Source organism: Typopeltis vanoorti, chromosome 18 (assembly GCF_054136105.1).
Source record: "Typopeltis vanoorti isolate ZY-2024b chromosome 18, IOZ_Tvanoo_1.0, whole genome shotgun sequence".
NCBI classification, from domain to species: domain Eukaryota; kingdom Metazoa; phylum Arthropoda; class Arachnida; order Uropygi; family Thelyphonidae; genus Typopeltis; species Typopeltis vanoorti.
The window spans coordinates 53,377,503-53,400,561 of record NC_143566.1 but is presented as its reverse complement, the minus strand read 5'-3'; the positions used below and the strand labels follow the sequence as shown (position 1 = coordinate 53,400,561).

The window sequence follows — 23,059 nt, the reverse complement described above, 5'->3', positions numbered from 1 at the left end:
ATTGCAAAAAATGTGGAATTCTCTACAAGAAAGGATTTGTTTTGAACTGTGAAGTCAGAAATTATGACAGACCTTAGGAAGCATCTAAGAGCAGTGCCATAGCTTGAAAATCAATAAGGAAAGAAGATCAATAGTGCATGGAAAGTGGTCAGAGGTTGTTTGAGAAAAGCAGTATCAGACTGCATATCCCAGGTCTGTAGGAGAAACCAAATGGAGATTACCAGTGCTGGTGGGGGGGGGCTGACAAGTTCTGATAAACACTTGGAACAAACACGTTATTAAAGCAACTCACATAACTACAAGAAAGAACACATCTTAAAATCCTTTAATCCCCCCATGTTTCATCAAATTGTAATAATTTGTTCTTTTTGTTTTAGGATATATACGAAGACATGTCATGTACCTCAATTCCTTCATGGTGATTATCACAACATTTCATCACACCCTTGTGAGTGGACGAATAGAGGTATTAAGCAAGAGCTACAAAAAAGGAAAACACTGTTGAATATAAAGAAGAAGGAAGTCATCATACTCATGAGCACTACAAAGTGCAAGCAAGAAGGTTGACTAGTATGATAAGAAAGGCCAAATCATATTATGAGAGAAAATTAGCTAAGCAGGCCAAAGTAAATCCAAAAGCAACAAATACATGATAACCACATAATTAACTTTAATAAAATGAAAGTACAGATATTTTGTACTGAAAATAATAGTACATCATCATAGTCTGGTCTGGCACAATGTGGTATTGACACTAAACAAGTATCCAGTGGGATGAAGCTCGTCTTCTCCATAGAAGCAATTTTAAATATGAATGCCTTTTCAAAGAAAGTTACGAAGGCCTTTTACATTGGCCAAACCTGAATTGGAATGATTGTCTCTTTTTTCCAAAAAAAAAGTTTGGGAAATTCTCATTTTATGTAAAAATAGTTTTAATATTATTTATTAATATATTAATTTCTAGCACAGCAACCATTTTTAATTGGCAAACCGATTGTTGGAATGTATCTTATATTCCTGTTTCTTTTATATGCTTATTTTCATGCACTGATGATGTACTGTTATTTTCAGTATAAAATATCTTTACTTTCATATCATTAGAGGTTGTTGTGTAATTTGTTGTTAAAAGTTATACCACAGGTACCTTTAAAGATTAGACTTAAATCCAAAAGTGTTTTTCTTTTTTTTGTAGCAAATAAGGAGAAATTGACTATGGTAGGGTGATGTTAAACAAGCTGATGACAATAAGATGACAATTTTTCAAAGGTGTATTATCCAGCTGGAGATTTTGTAGTTGCTGATGTGACAGAGATGCATATCAAAATTGAGGTAGATGAACAGGAGATGATCAGCATATTGAAAAATATCATTGTGAATACACAGAGTGATACAAAGGAGGAAGTATGAGCTGCAGTGAATGCAGAAACATCTAGTGAGTGGTTCAGCTGACAACAGAAAGAAAGAAGTTGTTATTTTCAAGAAAAGTTGCAAGAAAAGAGAAAGGAATGCTTGCCTAAAAGAGAAAGAAAAATCAAGGAGAAGATTTTTTACAGTGATTCTATAATATGAGGTGTGATAAGTGAGAGAGAGTGACAAAATCATGCTTCCCAGGTAACAATGTCAGCAAGGCTCTTTGAGCACAAAAGGGTAAAGTGAAAGAGTCATTTGCTTTGGCTGGAATGAATGATTCGAAAGGAGAAAAGTATGGCATGAGGAAAGACATGAAAGAGTTACTGAAAGTAGCAAATGAAAAGAGTGAGAGAATTAAGATAGAGTTGAGAAGGAGACCATAAGTGCAAATGAGTCGATACATAGGTTGTGCAAGAGGAATGGTGTAGAATTTGTGGATGTTGGAAATGAGTTTGACTGATAATAGGACTTGTACAAGAAGAATGGTTTGCATCTGAATGGATTTGGTGTTCAGAATCTGGAAAAACATATTGTTGAATGAAGTAACAGTGGATGTACAAAATCAGAGAAACTAGAGCTTTTGGGTGGGGGGGGGGGGCTGTTGAATGGATATGCAGATATCAGTCAGGCAGTTGAGTGTTAATATAGGGATAGTTAATATAAAGTGTCAGGTTAATGGTAGGCATGGCTTTTGCATTTTATGTGCACTAATGTCAGAAGGAGTTTTTAGCATTGGTTAGTTTCATCCAGGACAAAGGTTATTGGCATTAGCGTGAAGAGTATAGTGTGTTCAGTGAGAATAGAGAGAAAAGAATAGGAGAGAAGTATTATTGAAGATGACTGATGAACTGTAACCAAAGAGAGTAGCAGTTCAACTGCAGGCCACTGAAAATAGCACATTTGAGGTCATCTGATGTGAGATAGTAGCCAGCAGAACAAAATATACAATTGGATGATGCTTCTGTAGATGAGGGAGATGTAAAGGATGATGGGGATACAATAAAAAATAACTAACACTGGGTTTATAGGTTGTAATAATTATTTAATAAAAGGGTTGAATGCTTGTAGTACGTGCTTCTGTGGTGCAATCGGTTAGCGTGTTCGGCTGTTAACCAAAAAGTTGGTGGTTCAAGCCTATTCAGGGGCGTGTTCTTTGCCGGCCTGGTCGCCCGAGTGGTTAGCATATCCGCTCTCCAGCCAAAAGGTTGTGGGTTCGAATCCCACCATGGGCATGGATATTTGTGATTGTCTGTGAAAATACTAGTGGTGGTGGTCGGTGGTAGATGGCGTTGGTGTAGTTGCGGTTCATTGTAGATGGTGGATTGAGTGGTGGAGGCAGAGAGTTGTAGAGCAAGCCCTCCCTCGATGAGTCTTTGGACTCCCTGGAGGTGTATAATAATAATAATAAATAAAACTTACTAGTTTCACCACTTAAGCTAGTGGCTTCATCTGGGTTGTGCTGAACACACAAATATACAACAAGCATTAAATATGAATCATTACATAACTAAAAACATTGAATGGGACAAGAGCTTTAGGCAATACATATAAGACAACTTTAGCACCTGCAATATCAAAGAGGCTACAATGGTTATCTACTCGTCTACTAAGGAATGATTTTGTGACATTTGGAAATCACTTATCAGATTTTTAAACACATCATACTTTAATTTTTCTGCAAACTATCGAGCACATCTACTGAATTTTTTTTATTACTTATTTTTTATTACATTAGTTTTTTGGTCAAAAAAAAAAAAATCGACATACTCATCAGGGGATAGTATGCATCTGCAAATAAGCTCAGTGAGGGACAGTGACTGTGGGAACATAGATTGGAAGGAAAAGAGAACAAGTGGGAGGATGGAAATGGAATTTATGCAGTTACTAAGGAATAATTACCTGAGGCAGCATGTAATGAAATGTGTTAGTTGTTTGAGAGTGCTATATCTAATAATTGCACCAGAGAATCTGTCATAACCAATATGACCACACTGCCATCAACTGGTGAGTTATCATATGGTCTTGACATGGGAGGAGTTGGCTAAATGAGTTGAGGTTTCAGTTAAGGGGGGGGGAGTAATTTGTGGAATTACAGGGCTGGTAGATATGACAAGCTTAGGAGATAGCTTTGGATCAATGCCATTACATGAAAAACTGCAAAGGCTGGATGTTGATAGGCATGAGACGTGGTAAAGGTGTATTTGTGGGAAGTAATAGCAGATTGCATACCTAGAACCAGGAGAATAAATCAGGTGGGAGTCAAATACATGAATACCATCATTAAGGTGTAGCTATAAACAAAAAAGAAAAATTTGTGGAGAGAATTCAAGGAGAAAAGTGAACAGCAGGCACATGAGTTGTACAAAGCATAGGCCAGAAGGGTAATCAGTGTGGTAAGAAAGGCAAAAGCAGAGTATGAGAGGAAATTAGCAGTGCAGTCCAAAGATAATCCGAAAGAATTCTTTCAGTATGTTGCAAGATAAAGGAAGAATGTTTATGACAGAATGGTTTTAATGAATGCTGATGGTAGGGAGCTAACTGAATCGAGCAAAATAGTAGAATTACTAAGTGAACACTTTGCAAGAGTATATTATTCAGGTGGAGATATTGCAGTAACATGAGAGACAAAAGGCTTATGTAGGAACTGAGATAAATGAAATGAAGGTGCATCTTGATGTGAATACAGCTATGGGATTAGATGGTATGCCAACTTGAGTTTTATGTGAAGGTGCTAGGAAATTGTCAGTGCCTTTGACCACATTGTTTAAGTCTCAGCTCAGGTTAGTCCCAAGGAGATGAAAAGAGGGGGAAATAGTTGCATAGAGGAGGCTCCAAGACTGACATAGCAAAATATTACCTACCGATCAGCATATCAGGAGCAATTATCAAGATACTGGAGAAGTTGGTAAAGAGTAAAATACAGGAATGGATAGACAGAAATGGAATAATGTATGGGTGGCAGGGTAGATCGTGCATCAGCAACTTGCTCACATTTTATAATACAGTGACAGCTGAGTTTGATAAAGGTAATGGGTTTACAATACTGCTGGACTTTGCAAAAGCGTTTGGCAAGATACTGCATGGAGTGATGTAAAATTGGGTAGAGCAATAATTAAATAAGGACGATGTTAAAATTTTGCAGGATGATATGGATAGACTGGCAGTCTGGTCAAAGGAGAATGGATGTCAGTTTAATGTGGCAAAGTGTAAGGTTATGCATTTTGGAGTGAAAATATTACCAGCTGTGTACCACATTGATGAAACTGTACTCCAGAAAATTGATGAAGCCAGAGATTTCGAGGTGTTAGTGAATAGGGAGTTAAAGTTTAGATGGCATTTTGCAAAAGTGGCTAAAGCAGCTGGTCATATTATTTGGTTACTGAAGAATACTCTGATAAGCAGAGACAAGCAGGTTATTCTGCCTTTATTGAGCTATGGAAGACCCTATCTTGACTACTGTGTGCAGATCTGGTTACCTGGGTTTCTTGGTGGTGATGAGGAGGAGGTGGAGAGGATTCATAGGCAAGTGACCAAGATGGTAGCAGATCTATGGAATAAATCTTATGATAATTGATTGAAAATATATTGGTTACAGAAATTGGTTGACATGCAGGAAAGGGGTGATATGATTGAGACATACAAATTACTGAAGGGTTTTTACAAGATTAATACATGGGAGATTTTTCAGAACAGGTGGTGGTGGGAGAACTAGGGCCATCATTGGAAAGTGAGCAAGTGTAAGGACTAGATTTTTTTGCTTGGAGAGTGGAAAATGAGTGGAATAGATTGGCAGAGCCTGTTGTACTTACCATGATGTTTAGGATCTCCCTCGATGAGTCTAAGGACCCCATGGAGTAGCCCATAATAATAATAATAATAATAATTCAGCAGTGGGAGTGGATGGCCTGTCAGCCTATGTACTACATGAACATGAAAGAGAATTGGCATTGCCTCTGATGAAGTTGTGCAATCTAATTCTTAGCTCTGGTAAGGTTCCAAAGGAGTGAAAAGAAAATAAGATAGTTTAATTATATAAAGGTGGCTCCAGGACAGAAGTAGAAAACTACAGACTAATTAATATATCACGAGTTATTAAAATATTAGAAAAGTTGATTAAAGACAAAATCCAGCAGTGGTGGATAGGGATACATTACTCTATACTGGGCAACATGGCTTTGTAAAGGATAGATCCTGTCTTAGTAATTTATTCACATTTTATAACAAATGACAGTGGAATTGAATAATAGAAATGGCTACACCATGATATTGTTGTACATTGTCAAGGTATCTGACAGAATACCACATGGAAAACTATTACAAAAGTTGGAGCAAATGGGAATGGATATGAATCTTGTAGCATGGATAGGGGGCTGGCTGAGAAACAAACATCAGGTTGTAGTTAGTGTTGGAGCGTAATCTAAGAGATTACAACCTGATGTCTGTTTCTCAAGCGGCCCCTATCCATGCTGTGAGGGTGACTAGTGGAATACGTCAAGGGTCTGATACCCTGTATTAGGGCCACTACTCTTTAATTTGTATATCAATGATACAGGTAAAGATTTAAGGGAGGGGATATTCAGTTGTTTGTCGATGATGCAAAGCTGGGGAGAGCAACAGATGATAAATGTAATACAGATATCTTGCAGGTTGATTTAAATATGTTTAAATGTAAGTTTATGGACATCAGGTTGAAAGGGTTGCATACAATATCATATCGATGGTACTGGATTGGAGGAAATTGATAAGACTATGTACTTGGGGATATTGGTGGACAGAGAGTTGAAGTTCAGAGGGCATATTGCAAAGTTTTGAAATAGCTCAAAGGATTACTTGGATGCTGAAAAACACACTGACCAGTAAAGATAGAGAAGTTATTATCCCTCTTTATAAGGCCATGATTCATCTCCACCTTGACTACTGTGCACAGATTTGGTCACCTTGGTTTCTTGGGGATCAATAGGTAGTAGAAAGGATTCAGAGACAAGTGACTAAAGTGGTGACAGATCTGTGGAATGCTCCTTATGATGATAGGTTGAAGGAATGAAGGTTACAAAGTTTAGTTAATAGGTGGAAAATATGGGACATCATAGACACAAAAGATATTAAAGGGTTTTTATAAAATTGAAGCAATGGAAAACTTTCAATATATGATAAATAATCAGAGAACTAGGAAGTATCAGTGTGATACAACTAGGAAGTTGTATCAGAATGTGATTAGTAAGTGTGTGCAGACTAGATTTTTTGCATGGAGAGTGGTGAACGAGTGGAATTGATGCGAGAATTAGTTGTGAATTCTCTGAGCGTGAATGATAGTTTAGTTTGAGTCTCCAATGATGAGTCTCTGAAATCCATGGAGATACCTTAAAATACTACTACTACTAATAATAATAATAATAGTATATGATTGAAATATGATATTGAGAGGAACTTATGAAGCATACTGAGAGAATGGGTATGAAAAAAATGCCATCCCCCACTTCACATTTGCATTAGCATACGATAGCATATAATATAGCATATTATACATGAAGAGTGGATTTATCGCTCCTGATGGATAAGGAACTTTTTTGTATTTTCGTTCAAAATACTCAGTTACCTCATTGTAGTTTTTGTTTTAAACAAATGTGTGATTGAATGAGCTAATTAGTTTGTAAATAATCATTGTATTTTTTTGTTTAAATACAATATTCCATATGCTATCAGAAAAAATTGGCCTGATGATTGGTGGGAAAAGTGATGGATGCTTCATCATGATAATAATGCAAATGTGCATATCCTTATGGACTTGTGCTTTGCATTATGGAATACTAAGGCATTTGATGTGAAGTCATTAGCCTCAATATACAAGTAGCCCAGTCGTGAAGTTACTTTGTTTGCTTAACTTCGATAAAGGATGAAACTAAGAATATAATTTCTTGGCATCTTTAAATAATAGTATAACCAAGTGAAAACACTTTCAACAAAAGAGCATGTAGTTCAGGTACACAATCAATTTTCCAGCACTCATTGTTCCAGAGCCTTGCCAGATGATCTATTTTGTAGGACCAACAGAAGTCTTAATAATAATAATAATTCATAATTTCTCTTTTGACCAACTAATTGTACCTCTCCCACATTTCTCAAATGCTACAGACTACTAGAAACTTGAATATTAAATGTGCAAATTAAGTGATGAAAGGAAACACATTTGTCTAAATGATACAGTGCAAGTTAATATGAATTTGTTGCACTTGACACCACCTTGAACTGGACTTCACTTCGAAATGCAAGTGAGGTCCAGTTCAATCTCAAAATCAAGCAATCGCAATCACAATCTCAAAATCAAGTACAGATGTAAATAATTAAGTGAGCATGCACCATGTGCAATGCCATCTGTAATGGCCCAATTAACTAGCCTGGTGGTCACAGGAATTTCAAGTGTACTCTCATAATTTTGTCCAAACTAAAGGAGGTGCTAGACCATCCCTTGCCAGAAAATCAGAGGTGTACTGGTAGTAAGGGAATGAAATTTCTGGAATTTCTGAGGGACAAATACCTTAGGCTACATGTAGCAGAAGGAACACAAGACTTAAGAGTTTTTGGATTTGGTCCCAGAATCAGAGGCCCTAAATATAACTGAAATATCATTCCTGCATCCAGTTGAAGAGAGTGACCATGTAATCTTAACTTTGGGGATGAAGACATGCAGAAGTATCAATAAAGAAAGAAATTTATGTTGAATTATGAGTCTTGTAATTATAATAATCTTAGAAATCAGATTGGGGAAGCTCCATGTGTGTAAGAGTTGAGATATCACCAGTTCATAGGAACTAGTGAAGAAAGCAATGGCAAATTGTATGCCTTGAGTTGCAAAGAGAAGACAATTGGGGGGGGGGGGGTAGTAGATGACTATCGATATCAATAAACGGAAACTATAAATGAAATACAGGTTATGGAAAAAGTATAAAAATAGGGGTAGAGAGCAGTTGCATGAAGAATATAAGACTCAGGACCTTGAAATTGACTAGCATAGCAAGGAAGGTAAAACTTGAATATGAGAAGAGATTAGCCCTGAAATCCAGTAGAAGGAAAAATGACTGTCAGAGAATGACACTGTTAGAAGAAAATGAGAGTAGAGTGTCTGAAGCAGAAGACATAGTGGAGTTGTCGATGATCAATTTATTGGGCCATTTCATCCTAGAAAAGAAGGTTTTGTTACTAGAAAGATAGGGAAGGTTCAAAGTTTATAATTGCATGAGGTGGGGTGGGGGTTGAATACCAAGTGGTCTGGATGTCAGTAAGTGAGTGGAGTAGGTGGAATTTCATAACATATATTAAGAGAATGTGCCAAGCAGAAAAACCAGATCACTGACAGCTTCAGTGATCTGGCTTTTCAATGAAAGGTCCAACTATGGGAAAGGTGCTAAAGCAGTAGAAGGAGAATAAGATACTTCTAGTTTATAAAGGTGGTAGTAGAATGAAAGTGTCAAACTACAGTGGTACCTCGACTTACAAACTTAATTCGTTCCTGACCACAGTTTGTATCTCGAAACCTAAGGAGTGAGAAGGAGCATTTTTACACTATAAATATGCATTTTGTATACCATTACATATTAATTTTTATTTATGAAATCTTTGGTTTTACTTGATTAGTATGAGAATCATCTTCCATTAAACTGTAAAAAAAATCAATTTTCTTGTCGCTGGTTTTGTGGTTCAGGAGTTTTCGATTTGTTGTCATCAGTTGCTTCTTTCTGTCTCTTGTGAGGGAGGTTTAAAAAACCTATCCAACATATTCAAGATACCAAGTAATTTTATATAAACTTGGTTTTTAATCCTATTTCCCAAGTGAGCAAACAGACAAATAAGTCAAGTTTGCACCTGCACGTAGTGCAAGTCTGAGGCAACTCATGGTAGTGCAACTCGTGGTAAAGGTGGATTAAGCTCTGATCACTTTCCTTAGTATTTTTCCCTTAATGTAAAGCACATCCCCTTGCAGAGTATGATGTTATGTATTAAAGGCAATGGTCATTACCCATACCGGTTTCGACCTTTATTGAGGTCTCGTCAGTGGGAGCCAGACCAGACGATGCTAAGGTTGAAGTAATGCAGAGCTTATATGAATTTTACCTAAACAAGTTGCCACAAGGTGCTTTGACAAATGTTAAATAAAATCTCAGGATGAGAGATAGATGTAGAAAGTTTTTTAACTTGGGTATATTATGTATTCAAGATACCAAGTAATTTTATATAAACTTGGTTTTTAATCCTATTTCCCAAGTGAGCAAACAGACAAGTAAGTCAAGTTTGTGCCTGCATGTAGTGCAAGTCTGAGGCAACTCATGGTAAAGGTGGATTAAGCTCTGATCACTTTCCTTAGTATTTTTCCCTTGATGTAAAGCAAGGAAGGCCTTTACTTTACAAAGGAAAGCCTTTACCATGAGTTGCCTCAGACTTGCACTACATGGAGGTGCAAACTTGACTTGTCTGTTTGCTCACTTGGGAAATAGGATTAAAAACCAAGTTTATATAAAATTACTTGGTATCTTGAATACATAATATACCCAAGTTAAAAAACTTTCTACATCTATCTCTCATCCTGAGATTTTATTTAATAAGGTCAAAGCACCTTGTGGCAACTTTTTTTAGGTAAAATTCATATAAGCTCTACATTACTTCAACCTTAGCAATGTCTGGTCTGGCTCCCGCTGACGAGACCTCAATAAAGGGCAAAACCAGTTGGAAGCTTGGGTGATGAATTGCAATGCTGTAGCCCGCAAAGTTTTAACTGAGGCTCGGCTGTTGCTGTCACCCGGGGCCTGGGTAGTGGGGTAATGAATGGCAGTGCTGTAGCCTGTGAAGTTAACTGAGGCATGGCTGTTGTTGTTACCCTTCCAGATGAGCAAATGTGCGGCTCTGCTCAGTGGTGGGGGAGCCTGCCATGGTGTAGAGCCAACTGAGTTTCTGATCCTGTGGGTCAGTCATTATTGGGTGATCTGGGGGATTTTACGAGTTTTTGGAAAGGTATCCCCACACTTAAACAAAGGGAAACCAGTATGGGTAGTGACCATTGCCTTTAATGCATAGCATCATAGATATCTGCAAGGGGGGGGGGGGATGTACTTTACATTAAGGGAAAAATACTAAGGAAAGTGATCAGAGCTTAATCCACCTTTACCATGAGTTGCCTAGAGTGGCAATACCATGAGTTGCCTCAGACTTGCACTACGTGCAGGTGCAAACTTGACTTACTTGTCTGTTTGCTCACTTGGGAAATAGGATTAAAAACCAAGTTTATATGAAATTACTTGGTATCTTGAATACATAATATACCCAAGTTAAAAAACTTTCTAAACCTATCCAATGTTGACTGAATCTGTCGTTTCCTTAATACCCTTCTAAAGTGATTAATGACATTGTCATTGAAGATATTGGTGGCTCTAGAAACAACAACTTGATTTGGGTGTGCCACTTTTTAACCAATTGCAATTTGCCCCAGTGCGGCAAGATTTTTTTTATGTCACTTGTTGGAATTGCTCACTTTTTGTTGCTGTCTTCTTTGTCCTCTGAAGACATTTGCTTTTCCTCCTCATCTCTTTCTTTTTCCTGCTCTCTTTGTTGCTGTCTTCTTTGTCCTCTGAAGACATTTGCTTTTCCTCCTCATCTCTTTCTTTTTCCTGCTCTCTTCTTAACTCCTGTAGCTCTTCAGTGGTCAGCTGAACATTGTGCTCCTCCACGTCTGCTTCATCAACTTCCAAATGCATGGTCTTGCCCTGGGAGACAACTGTATATATACAATGTTAATTTTGCTTTCAGGTCCTTCCAATGCAGTTCACAGTCGGGCCATAACTTTTTCCAGGCTGATTTTAGAGCTCTCACAGAAACATCCTCTGCAAACAATGAAGAATATTAAAGTGATTCTTCCAGGATTCCCTGAGGATTAATTCTGTGTCAGTAATAACTTCGAAATTAACCTTGGAAAAGAGCTTTGTTAAAAAGATTTTTGAAGTTGGAAATAACATATTGATCCATTGGTTGGAGGAGTGGTATGAACTTAATTTTGATGAAATTAAACTCTTCATCCAAATCTTCTTCCAACTGTGGTGGATGTGTGGAGTATTGTCCATTATGAGAAGAACTTTCTCAGACAGACCCTTTTCTTGTAAATATCATTGCACTGTGGGAGTAAAGACCTCTGTCATCCACTCACAGAAGAATTGCCTGGTTACCCAGGCTCTGCTGTTACCTCTCCACATAATGCTGAGTTTGTGCCTGTTAACTTTCTACTTTTTAAAAACTAGGATTTTCAGAGTGGTAAACCAACAGAGATTTTATCTTCAGATAACCACTGGCATTAGCACAAAAAAGCAAAGTTAGTCTGTTTTGCATTGCCTTGTTTCCTGGCAATGCCATTTCCTCCTTAGTGATGAACATTCTCTTAGACATTTTCTGCCAGAAAAGCCCAGTTTCATCGCAGTTGAAAACTTGTTCTGGTCTGTAACCTTCTGACTCCATCAGTTTCTGAAATTTCTTCACGAACCTTTCAGCGGCTTCTTTGTCAGCACTAGCACCTTCTCCACGTCTGACAATACTATGGATACTGGTTCTATTCTTGAAGTTCTCAAATCATCCTTTGCTAGCTTTAAACTCTTCAGCGATGTCTTTGCTAGTGGATGGAAAATTCTGCAAAAGATCTTTGTAAATAGTTTGAGCTTGTAAACAGATCATGTTTTGAGATACACTATCTCCTTTCAGTTGCATGTCATTAATCCAGATGAGTAGTAAAGTTTCCATTTCTTCCATAACTTTATTTCTTCGAGATGACACTATAGATTTGACCACATCCACTTGCTTATAAAAATCTGCTTTCTTCACAATTGTAGCTTGGGTGGATTTGGACAAGTCATACTGCTCGCACAGATCACTTTGCCTGACTCCTTTGCTCATATTTTTCCACAATCTCTTTCTTAATTTCTATTGTGATTTTCTTTTTCTCTTCTTTCTTAGTTTTCTTTGGCCCCATGCTGAAAATAATACGCTGATCAGTGAAATTACTCTTATCTGGTAGATTATTCAGAAAATAAACATGAATCTACAATAAAACACGTCACTTATAAAATGAAATACATACAGTACACATAATAAATACAAACCTAAAAAAATCTTCACAAAGTGTATTCTTTGTTTACACAAATACTGAAATAGATACACAAAAAAAGCAAATACATGCAGTGTTCATTCTATTTCAGATAAATACGACATAGTAACAACAATCGTTACACTAAAAATGGTTCCGTGCGCACTCAGCTAAATATGCATAAAAAAAGTAGGTCAAAATGGGATATGAAAAAAGTTCATATCTCAAAAAGTTTGTATGTCGAGCAGTTCATAAGTCGAGGTACCACTGTATAGGCTAATTTGTATTTTCTTCCATAGTTAAGATTTTGGAGAAATTTGTGAAAGATTGTATAGAGCATTGGGCAGATGAGGATAATTTAATCTGTGAGGGTTTACATGGATTTGTAAAGGGGAGAATTCTTGTTTCAATAATCTGATTGCCTTTTACATTAAAGTAATAAGAACATTTGATGGGGGGAAAGGCATATACTGCCATTTTTTTTTTTTTATATTTTACAAATTTCACAGGGTGTTTTGTGATAAGTTGATATCTAAGCTACAGCATATGGGTTTAGATATCAGGATAGTGAAATGAATTGAGGATTAGCTGTCTGATAGATATCAGAGTTGTGTACAAGGGAGCAGTGTCAAGAGGCAGAAGGTACAAGTAGGGTCCCTCAGTATTGGGACCTATATTGTTTATTGTTTAGTGCAGTTCATTGTCAATGCATTGCATGAAATATTCAGTTGTTTGCATATGAAGTGAAGCTGGGAAAGGTTATTAGTAATTGTGCTGATGTAGTAGCTCTTCAGGAAGATTTGAATAAGCTGGACAGATGAATGGAGGTCAGTGTAATGCAACTAAATGTTAGGTCTTGAAATTTGGGATCCTTTGTTGCGAGGCTGCATACTCTGTTGGATGAACTGTACTAGATGAAGCAAGAGGAGGAGGCAATCATTGATAGAAACTTGAAGATTAAGGATTATATCACTAAGGTGGTGAAGGTAACTCAGAGGACTGCTGCAATACTGAGAAGGACACTGACCACCACAGATAGAAGAGTGGTGATTCCATTGTATAAAGCCCTGATAAGACCTTATCTGGATTATTATGCTCAGATTTGGTCACAAGAATTTGAAGGAGATAAATTAACCTTGGAAAGAGTGCAGAGGCAGATAACAAAAATGATAACAGGAATGTACAATGTTAGTCATGAGGACAGACTATGTGGACTGTAGAGTTTGTTAGATAGAATGGGCAATGGTGATATGATTGAGACATTTAAATTGTTGAGAGGTAGTTACAAATGGAAGTGGTGAATAAGAGGGTGAGGAGTGTCTAGGTAGTTGGTTTGTGAAATGCATTGCCTGATAGGTTAGTGAGAGCACAAACAGTGAATGAGTTTAAGGAATGATATGATAGATTTCGTGTTGTTTAGGATAGGCCTCCCACGATGAGTTCTCATGACTCTGTGGAGATCCTGGATAATGATAATAATAATTCAATATACAAAAATCCATTTGAATGTTTGTCTCTAGCGCAGGGTTTCCATATTATGTAAAACAATAAATAAAAATACAAATCTGGAAGCACATGTTGGGTGATTTGAGCAGCAGTGGGGAAAAGTGTTTTTTAAACGGTGTATAGTGTGAATTCTTTTGTGAACCATGGTGCATTTTTTTTCTCAGTAACACAAGTGTTATTTAGTGGTTCTGCTTTTGGAGTTTCGTTGGGTTACCGAGAAGCCGAGATCACAGTTGGCAGCATTGCAGAGGAAGAGAAGATAAGTTCTTGCCATATATATATATATATATATATATCTGTGATACAGTGTTCATATATATTTTTGGCGATTAGTTTAGTAGTTACGAGTCCTCCACCATTTAAGAACTCTATTATATGTAATATAATAAAGGACTTTGTGGCATGCAGTGATTGCGGCATGTATGCTTCCCAGGAGTTGGATATGTTGTGGGTGAGAGAAGGAGGAGTGGTTATATGTGCAGAATGCAGACAATGGGAGGAAATTAGAGAATTGGATATATTGATAACTGACCTAGTTGCTTCAGGGATGGGAAATGTATGTCAGGAGACAAGTAGTGTGATAGGAGAGAATGATGAGCGAAGTATGAATGAGAAAATAAAAGTCGAGAGTGTGGAAGGCTTGAATGATGGTGAAGTTTACAGAGATGGTTTTGATTGGGTAAAAGAATGGCAAGTAAGAGTCACTACCTTGCAGAAAGGGATAGATGAGCTGAAAGAGGAGGTGGAATATTTTATGAACGAGATGAGATTAGGAGAATGGAAAAGATGTATGCAAGGCAAATCAGAGTAGGAGTGAGAGAAAGTTTTGAGAATGATAGAAGAGGAGAGAATAGAAGCAGTAGGAGAGAGGGGGTTTGGGAATGATAGCATAGGAGAGTATAGAAACAGTAGAAGAGAGGGAAGAGGACAAGAGGTGTGGGAATGACAGAAGAGGAGAGAACGGGAACAGTAGAAGAGGGGGAATGAGAGAGAGGTATGGGAATGACAGAAGAGAAAAGAATGGGAACAGTAGAAGAGAGGGAATGAGAGAGAGTTATGTGAACGATTGAAGAGGAGAGAATGGGAACAGTAGAAGAGAGGGAATGAGACAGAGTTATGGGAATGATGGAAGAGGAGAGAATAGGATGAATAGGATAAGTGGAAGGGAGGGAATGAGAGAGAGGTATGGGAATGATAGAAGAGGAGAGAATGGAAACAGTAGGAGAGAGGAAATGGTAAGAGGTGTAATGCACGGTGACTCAATGATCCGTGGTGTGCAAGATAGGATGCGTGAGAAGTATTTGCCTTTAGGAACAATAGAAAGTGTGACTATTAAGAGGGGTGAAAGGGTGGATGAGACGATTGTGATGGTAGGAACAAATGACTTGAGAGGTAATGTAAATTGGTCAGTGAGAGATATGAGATTCTTGCTTGAGGTAGTACGAAAGAAGACACAGAGAGGAAAGATAGTGTGTGTGTGTTGCCTAATTATGATTGTGACGAGCTGAGCAGAAGAGCAGTCATATTGAATAACATAATAGCTAGAATGTGTCAGAAGGGGGATTGGAATATGTGGATGCTTGGACAGTGTTTGAGGACAGAGAGGAATTGTATGCGAGAGACCGCTTGCATTTGAATGAGAAAGGACATAGGCATCTGTAGAGATTGCTGTTCTGAACAAGTCAGTGTGTCAATGCAGGCAAACTTGAATGCCCAAAGTGGATGGTAGCAGGGGTGGTCTCTTGTGGGAAAGGGTACTTGGGAGAAGGGGGGGACAACATAAGGTAGCGCTGAGCCCACTGGAGTCTATAGGATATAATGCTTGGTATTGAAATAGTGGCATTCTTATGCTTTATACTAATGCCAGGAGTATCCAGAATAAAGGAGAGGAATTGGTGGCACTGATAGCATCAGCCTGGCCAAAGATTATTCGGATCACTGATACGTCGTTCACAGAAGAGGATATAATAACAGAAATAGAAGTAACATTTCAGCAGGATAGAAAGGGAAAGCGTGCTGGTGGAGTACTGGTGCAATAGGCAAGACTGGATATTTAGTGGGGTGTTGCTACAAACCAAGGAGCACAGAAGGTGAGGACCAGGAGATGTTTATCCAGTTGAGCTTTGCAAGTGCAAGAAGAATGATTGCTATGGGAGATTTTAACTACAGCAGTATAAATTGGGGGGAGAGGAAGATGCATGTAGTAATAAGGGAATGGAATTTCTAGAATTCTTGAGGGACAAATATGTTAGGAAATATGTAATAGAGGGAACAAGAGGGTCAGGAGATTTAGATTTGGTTATAGCATCAGAACAGCAGATAATAAGTAAGATGACATCTCTCCCACCAGTTGGAGAGAGTGACCATGTGGTTTTGACTTGGAAGATGAATATACATGCAGGAGTATCAAAGAGACAGGAATATATGTGAAATTATAAGGCAGGTGATTACAATAGTCTTAGACGTCAACTTGGGGAAGTTTCATTAAGGGAGGAATTGGAAGGCCAGGATATCATTAGTGCTTGGGAAATTGTGAAGGAATATTTGTTAGCAGCAATAGTAAGCTGTATTCCACAAGTGAAGAAGAGGACACAATTTGAAGTAAAGTGGATGACAAACAATATTAAACAGGAACTGCATGTGAAAAAGAGGTTATGGAAGAGATATAAGGAGACAGGTGAAGATAAGATGCATGAAGAATATAAGACACAGGCCAGGAGAGTGATTAGTATGGTAAGGAAGGCGAAACTGGAATATGAGAAGAGATTGGTCCTAAGATCCAAAGAAAATCCTAGGGAATTTTTTAGCTATGTGGCCAGTAGGAGGAGAAATGATTGTGAAAGAATGACATTGTGGGATAAAAATGGGAATAGAATGACTGATGCAGAGGACATAATAGAATTGTTCAATGAACACTTTATTGGTGTATTTCATCCTGGTGGAGTAAATTTTAATACTACAGGGATAGAGCAGGTTCGATGTTTAGAGGTGAAGGAGGAGAGTGTGTTCCAAATACTGAGAACACTGGATGTCAGTAAAGCTGTGGGACTAGATGATATTTCACCACGAGTTTTGAGAGAATGTGCTAAAGAACCGACATCTCCTTTGACCTGGCTTTTCAATGAAAGTCTGGCTATGGGAAAGATACCCAGAGAATGGAAGGAAGGTAAGATAGTGCCATTGCATAAGGTCAGTAGCAGACTGAAAGTGTCTAATTATAGGCCAGTTTGTGTGTCATCAGTAGTTGATAAGATCTTGGAGAAATTAGTTAGGTACTGTATACAGCATTGCAGAGATGAGGATAATGTTATCTGTGAGAGTCGACATGGATTTATTAAGGGGCGCTCTTGTTTTAGTAATATGCTAATATGCTACCTTTTATAATAAAGTTACAAGAGCAGAAGATGAGGGAAAGGCATATACTGCCATTATCTTTAATTTAGCGAAGACATTTGACAGGGGGGGCCACATGATAAGCTGATATTTAAGTTGCAGCACATGGGTTTGGATGTCAGGTTGGTCAACTGGATTCAAGATTGGCTGTCAGATAGGTATCAGAGAGTTGTGTATGGTGGGGCAGTTTCAAGGAGGCAGAGGGTTACAAGTGGGGTCCCACAGGGCTCAGTACTAGGAATTATATTGTTTGACCTTTATATCAGTAACATTGTCAGTGGATTGCAGGGGGATGTTCAGTTTTTTGCAGATGATGTGAAGCTGGGAAAGGTAATTAGTAATAGCACAGATGTGGTAGTCATGCAAGAGAATTTGAATAAGCTAGACAAATGGAGATGGGTACATGAATGGGGATTCGGTTTAATGCAGTAAAATGTAAGGTCTTGAGGTTTGGGACACATCGATGGGGAGTTGCGTACTCTATTGGAGGAGTCGTACTGGATGAAGTAAGGGAAACAAGAGATCTGGGATTGATGATTGATAGAAACCTGAAATTCAAGGGACATATTGCAAAAGCGGTGAAGGTAACACAAAGGAGTGCTGTAATAATGAGAAGGATGCTGACCTGCAGAGATAAAAGAGTTATCATTCCATTGTATAAGATCCTGATCAGACCACACTTAGATGATTGTTCTCAGATTTGGTCCCCAGGATTTGAAGGGGATAAATTAACTGTGGAAAGATAAAGAGGCAAATAGCAAAGACAGTTTCAGGACTGTACAATGTTAATTATGAGGATCGGCTGAGGAAATGTGGACTGCAGAGTTTGGTGGATAGAAGAAGAAGAGGTGATATGGTTGAGACTTTTAAACTGTTGAGAGGTAGGTATAGGGTTGACACTGATGAGTTCGTTGGCTTGGTTGAACAGCTATAAGGAGTGATGACAAGGGGCCATCCCTGGAAGTTACGAAAGGAAACTGTGAGCAAGAGGGCGAGGAGTGGTTTCTTTGCATGGAGGGTGGATGAACCGTGGAATGCATTGCCTGATAGAGTGGTGAGAGCGAGATCAGTCAATGAGTTTATGGAGTGGTATGATAGACTTTGTGTTTCCTAGGAGGGACCTCCCACGTTGAGTCTTGATAGACTTGTGTTTCCTAGGAAGGACCTCCCACAATAAGTCTTTATACTCCTTGGAGGCCTAAATAATAATAATAATAATAATAATAAAATAAATAAAAGTAATAATAGATTAAGGAAAAAACCTTAACCTACCCATGGTACTAATGTATGATAGGTTTACAACTTTCAGTAAGTCACAATAAAATAAAATGCTTTGATAAGTTTATGAAAATAACATTTTTTTTTTTTGTGTGTGTTGTGCTGTGATGTAAGAGATTTCTTCAGAAGTAAAGTATTGTAATTTATTTTTCAGCCCCTCCTAAAATTGAACGATGCCCAAATGAGGTTATATTTCCTGAACGTGATAATGGAAAAGTAAAAATATTCTTCACTGGGACAGCCCCATTTGATGTAATGTTGTTCAAGGATGGTCTGGAGGTGAAAGAAGATAACCATCTAAAATATACTGTATTCGATGATTATGTTATTATTTTCCTTAGGGAAGCACGGAAGAATGATGAGGGAAAATACAAACTGGTAGTCAAAAATGACAGTGGTACTGATAGCGCAACATTTACCATGCACATTACTGGTTAGTGTTTTTTTGATTGCACAAATAAGCATATTCTTAAACTGATTATATAGTAAATAAAATTTCAATACCTTTATAATTAAGTTAAAAAAACCTCAGTTTATTAGGTGCCATTTCAGATATTTTTGGATGATTATGATGCATTATTTATATAACTAATTGCAATTATTTGAAAAAGTGTAGTTGTTATTTCTACTGCCCTAACTTGTATTGAAGTTTGATCATAGCAGATTATTTGCTATTAATAAGGTAGGATAGTTTCTTATGTTAATATGACTGGCAAATGGTTTTCATTGACTAGCAACATCAGTTTGCTATTCAAACTCTTGGTATGAAATAAAATTTAATTTTATTACATTTCAGATTTTTTTCCCTAATGATTCCTAATTCATTGTGGTATTAAAATTTAGGTACTATATTTACAGAACTGCTTAGTCTTTTGTTTTAGACAGTTCTGTAAATATAGTACCTGACTAAAAACAGCTAGAGAAACTGAAAATAACACAAACCAACATGGAAAGAACCATTTTGGGAACAACCCATTTAGATAAAAAGAATAATGAATTGGGATCACTGAGATATGGTTGACAGAAGAGGATATAATAATAAGAATAGAAGTAGCAGGGAACAGCATTTTCTGGCAGGATAGGAAGGGAAGGCATGGTGGTGGATTACTGCTGCTTATGATAAGTGACGACTTCCGTCCTCTTAGAGTGGAGAATTTGGAAGACAAAGACACTAATGATTTTGAAAGCATATGGTGTAAGGTAGAAGTGGGCAAGAACATGATATTTAGTGGGGTGTTGCTACAAGCCAAGGAGTACAGAAGGACCAGGAGATGTTATTTTATGTCTTGTTAATGTTATTTCAAGAGGACAAAATAAATTAATTATCCATATTGTCTATAAAGAGTAAGAAAGAGATTATGTTTTTCTCACATGGAAAATAGAAAAAAGAAGAGAGAGAGAACACACACATCAAGTTTAATCTCTCACACAGCAGGAGTAACAATGTTATCTGCAAGCAATTCAAGCAAAGGTTGGTCGATTGGTAGAGCCTCTGCTACTAATAGCTCACGCAAAAAGTTAAACAAGTTTGAGCGCAGTTATTAGTTGGAAGGAGATCAGTCATTCGATGCTGTTGGCACTCTTCCTTGATGAGTCTTTGAACTCCCTAGAGGTGTCACATAATAATAATAATATCATAGCTATCTCTATAAGTTCAAGAAAGCTTTGAAAAATCTTCATTCTCTTGCACATAGAGTAAAATAAAAGTCAATGTTTAATAATCTGTCACATGTAGCATACTTAGAAACATTTTGCATAACCATAATGCATAGCATTATACATGTCCCAAGGAGGTGTGCTTTGCATTATAGGATACTAAGGCAATTGATGTCAAGTCCTTAGCCTCTACACATAGTTTTGAAGATACTTCACTTGCTTACACCTGGATAAAATATTAAAGTAAGGATATAATTTCTTGGCATCTTTAATTTATATTTGAAACAAATGAAAAATTTTAAATATCTTTCAATGACCCAGAATATTTTAATAATAAGGTGATACATCTTTCTATTTCTTGTATTTGGGAAATATATAATTTCTGCATTACTTCAACCTTGGTATCTCTTGTGGGTTTGGCTCCTACTTAGGGTATTTGATGCAGTTTGTCTCTGGGCTTGTTTGGTTCCTAGTGAGTGGAGAGGCTTGCTCAGTGGTGGATTTTTTGCCTGTCATTGTGTGGGGCCACCACTGTCTTGTTGTGATTCGGGGCAGGAGCGATGAATTTAGTAGTGATTCTTTATGATCGCTTAGTGAAATTTAGAATAATCTAGTAGATCATTCAAAGATTTTGGAGAGGAGGTATCCCTACACTTTAACATACTTCAATAAAGGTTGAAACCAGTCTGGATAGTGGCCTTTCCCATAATGCATAGCATTATACATGTCCAAAAGCGGGTGTGCTTTGCATTATGGGATACTAAAGCAATTGATATGAAGTCATTAGGCTGTATATACAAGTGACTAGTCGTAAAGATACTTCATGTGCAAACTTTGTTTGCTTACACTGGGATCGAGGTTTAAACCAAGAATATAATTTTAACTATGACAATATAGATAGAATTTTAATTATGGCAATATAGACTGGAATGATGAAATAGCAACTGAAAGTAAAGAAAACAAGTGTCTTGCAATTTTGAGGGACAACTACCTCAGAGAGTATGTAACAGAGGGCACACGAGGATTGAGGGTCTTGGATTTAGTCATTTCATCAGAGGATGTAATTATAAATGAAATGTCAAATTACCCACCAATTGGTAAGAGTGACCATGAGGTGATTACCTGGGGGTGTTTGCCAGCAGTGTAAGGACCTCTGTAACAAAAGGATATATGTGAAACTACAAGGGGGGGGGGGATTATGAAGCGCTCAGGATACAGCTTGCAGGTGTAGCATGAAATGGGGAGTTAGCTGGAAAAGAAATTAATGCAGCTTGGGGGATATTCAAAAACTATCTAGTAAATGCAATGTCTAAATGTATTCCAAGGGTCAGAAGGTTAAATTCATTCATTACACTGCAATGAATGAATGAACAGATTATGCATATGATACAGAGAAAAAAGGCATTATGGAGACAGCATAAGAGAAGTGGTAATAACCAATTCCAAGAAGATTACAAAGACCAGGCAAGGAGGATGACTTGGTTGGTAAGGGTAGCAAAAGTGAAGTATGAACAGCAATTAGCTAATGAAGCAAAAAGAATCCTAGGGAGTTCTTTCAATATATAGCCAGCAAAAAAAAAGAATGATTATGGAAAGATCACATTGATTGGAGAAAATGGTATAAAGACAACTACTGCGGAAGATATATTGGAGATACTTAATGAGCAGTTCATAAAAGTCTTTCATTCTTGTGAATGTGGCATCATGAAGAGATTGAGAGCAGTTGATGATGAGGAGGAAAGACTGATTGTAAGTGAACAAAAGTGACCAAAAACTGCAACCCCCCCCCCCCATATACAACATAATGTAATATCCAATTAGTTTAATACTGAATTTTATGAAAGATGTGTAAGTTAAGCTTCAAATGGTAACTAAAAGCAAGTGAATTATCCCCAGTGTATAATTTCTTTTGGCACAAAATGCAGCTATGCTTATAATTTCTTTCAGCTCAAAGTGCATACCCTTACCCTGTTATTTTTAATACCATTGTGTAGAATCATTTTTTAGGTTTCTGTTTTTTTCTTTGTTCTTGTCTGCTCAGCCTACAGATCAGGGGGGTAGCAATCTTACTTATTAAGGAATGATAATAGAACAAGGTGGTTGTCCACTGTTTTCCTTGTCTGATAAATATTATAAAGAAAGACAAAAGGATCATGTTTGAATTATCAAGATGAATATAGCACCCTTACCCTGTTATTTTTAATACCATTGTGTAGAATCATTTTTTAGGTTTCTGTTTTTTTCTTTGTTCTTGTCTGCTCAGCCTACAGATCAGGGGGTAGCAATCTTACTTATTAAGGAATGATAATAGAACAAGGTGGTTGTCCACTGTTTTCCTTGTCTGATAAATATTATAAAGAAAGACAAAAGGATCATGTTTGAATTATCAAGATGAATATAGCACATATGAAGTCTGCACATGAAACTAAAGGGTTTAACCTTTATGGTATATGGGAAAATAATTTTCAGCTAGAGATGCTCCATTATCATTATTTCACAAGCATGAACAACCTCTTTCATTCTTGTGAATGTGACATCATGGAGAGATTGAAAGCAGTTGCTGATGGGGAGGATAGACTGACTATAAGTGAGCAAGAGGTGTAAGGTATAATTGAGCAAACTTGATGTTAATAAGGTTGTTGGACTTGATAACATATCACCACATATTCTTAAGGAATGTCTACCTTTACATATTTTTGT

General features: G+C 37.3%; 1 protein-coding gene across 1 annotated transcript in view; it reads left to right on the top strand.

The window, feature by feature from the left end:
* The window catches only part of LOC150096673 (twitchin-like), a 2,440,784-nt gene that overhangs the window by 1,839,577 nt on the left and 578,148 nt on the right, over nt 1–23,059 (top strand). Inside the window, exon 101 of the mRNA XM_090408679.1 lies at nt 18,858–19,136. Within this exon, the coding sequence (XP_090264805.1) occupies nt 18,858–19,136 (279 nt within the window). The remainder of the gene's footprint in view (nt 1–18,857; nt 19,137–23,059) is intronic.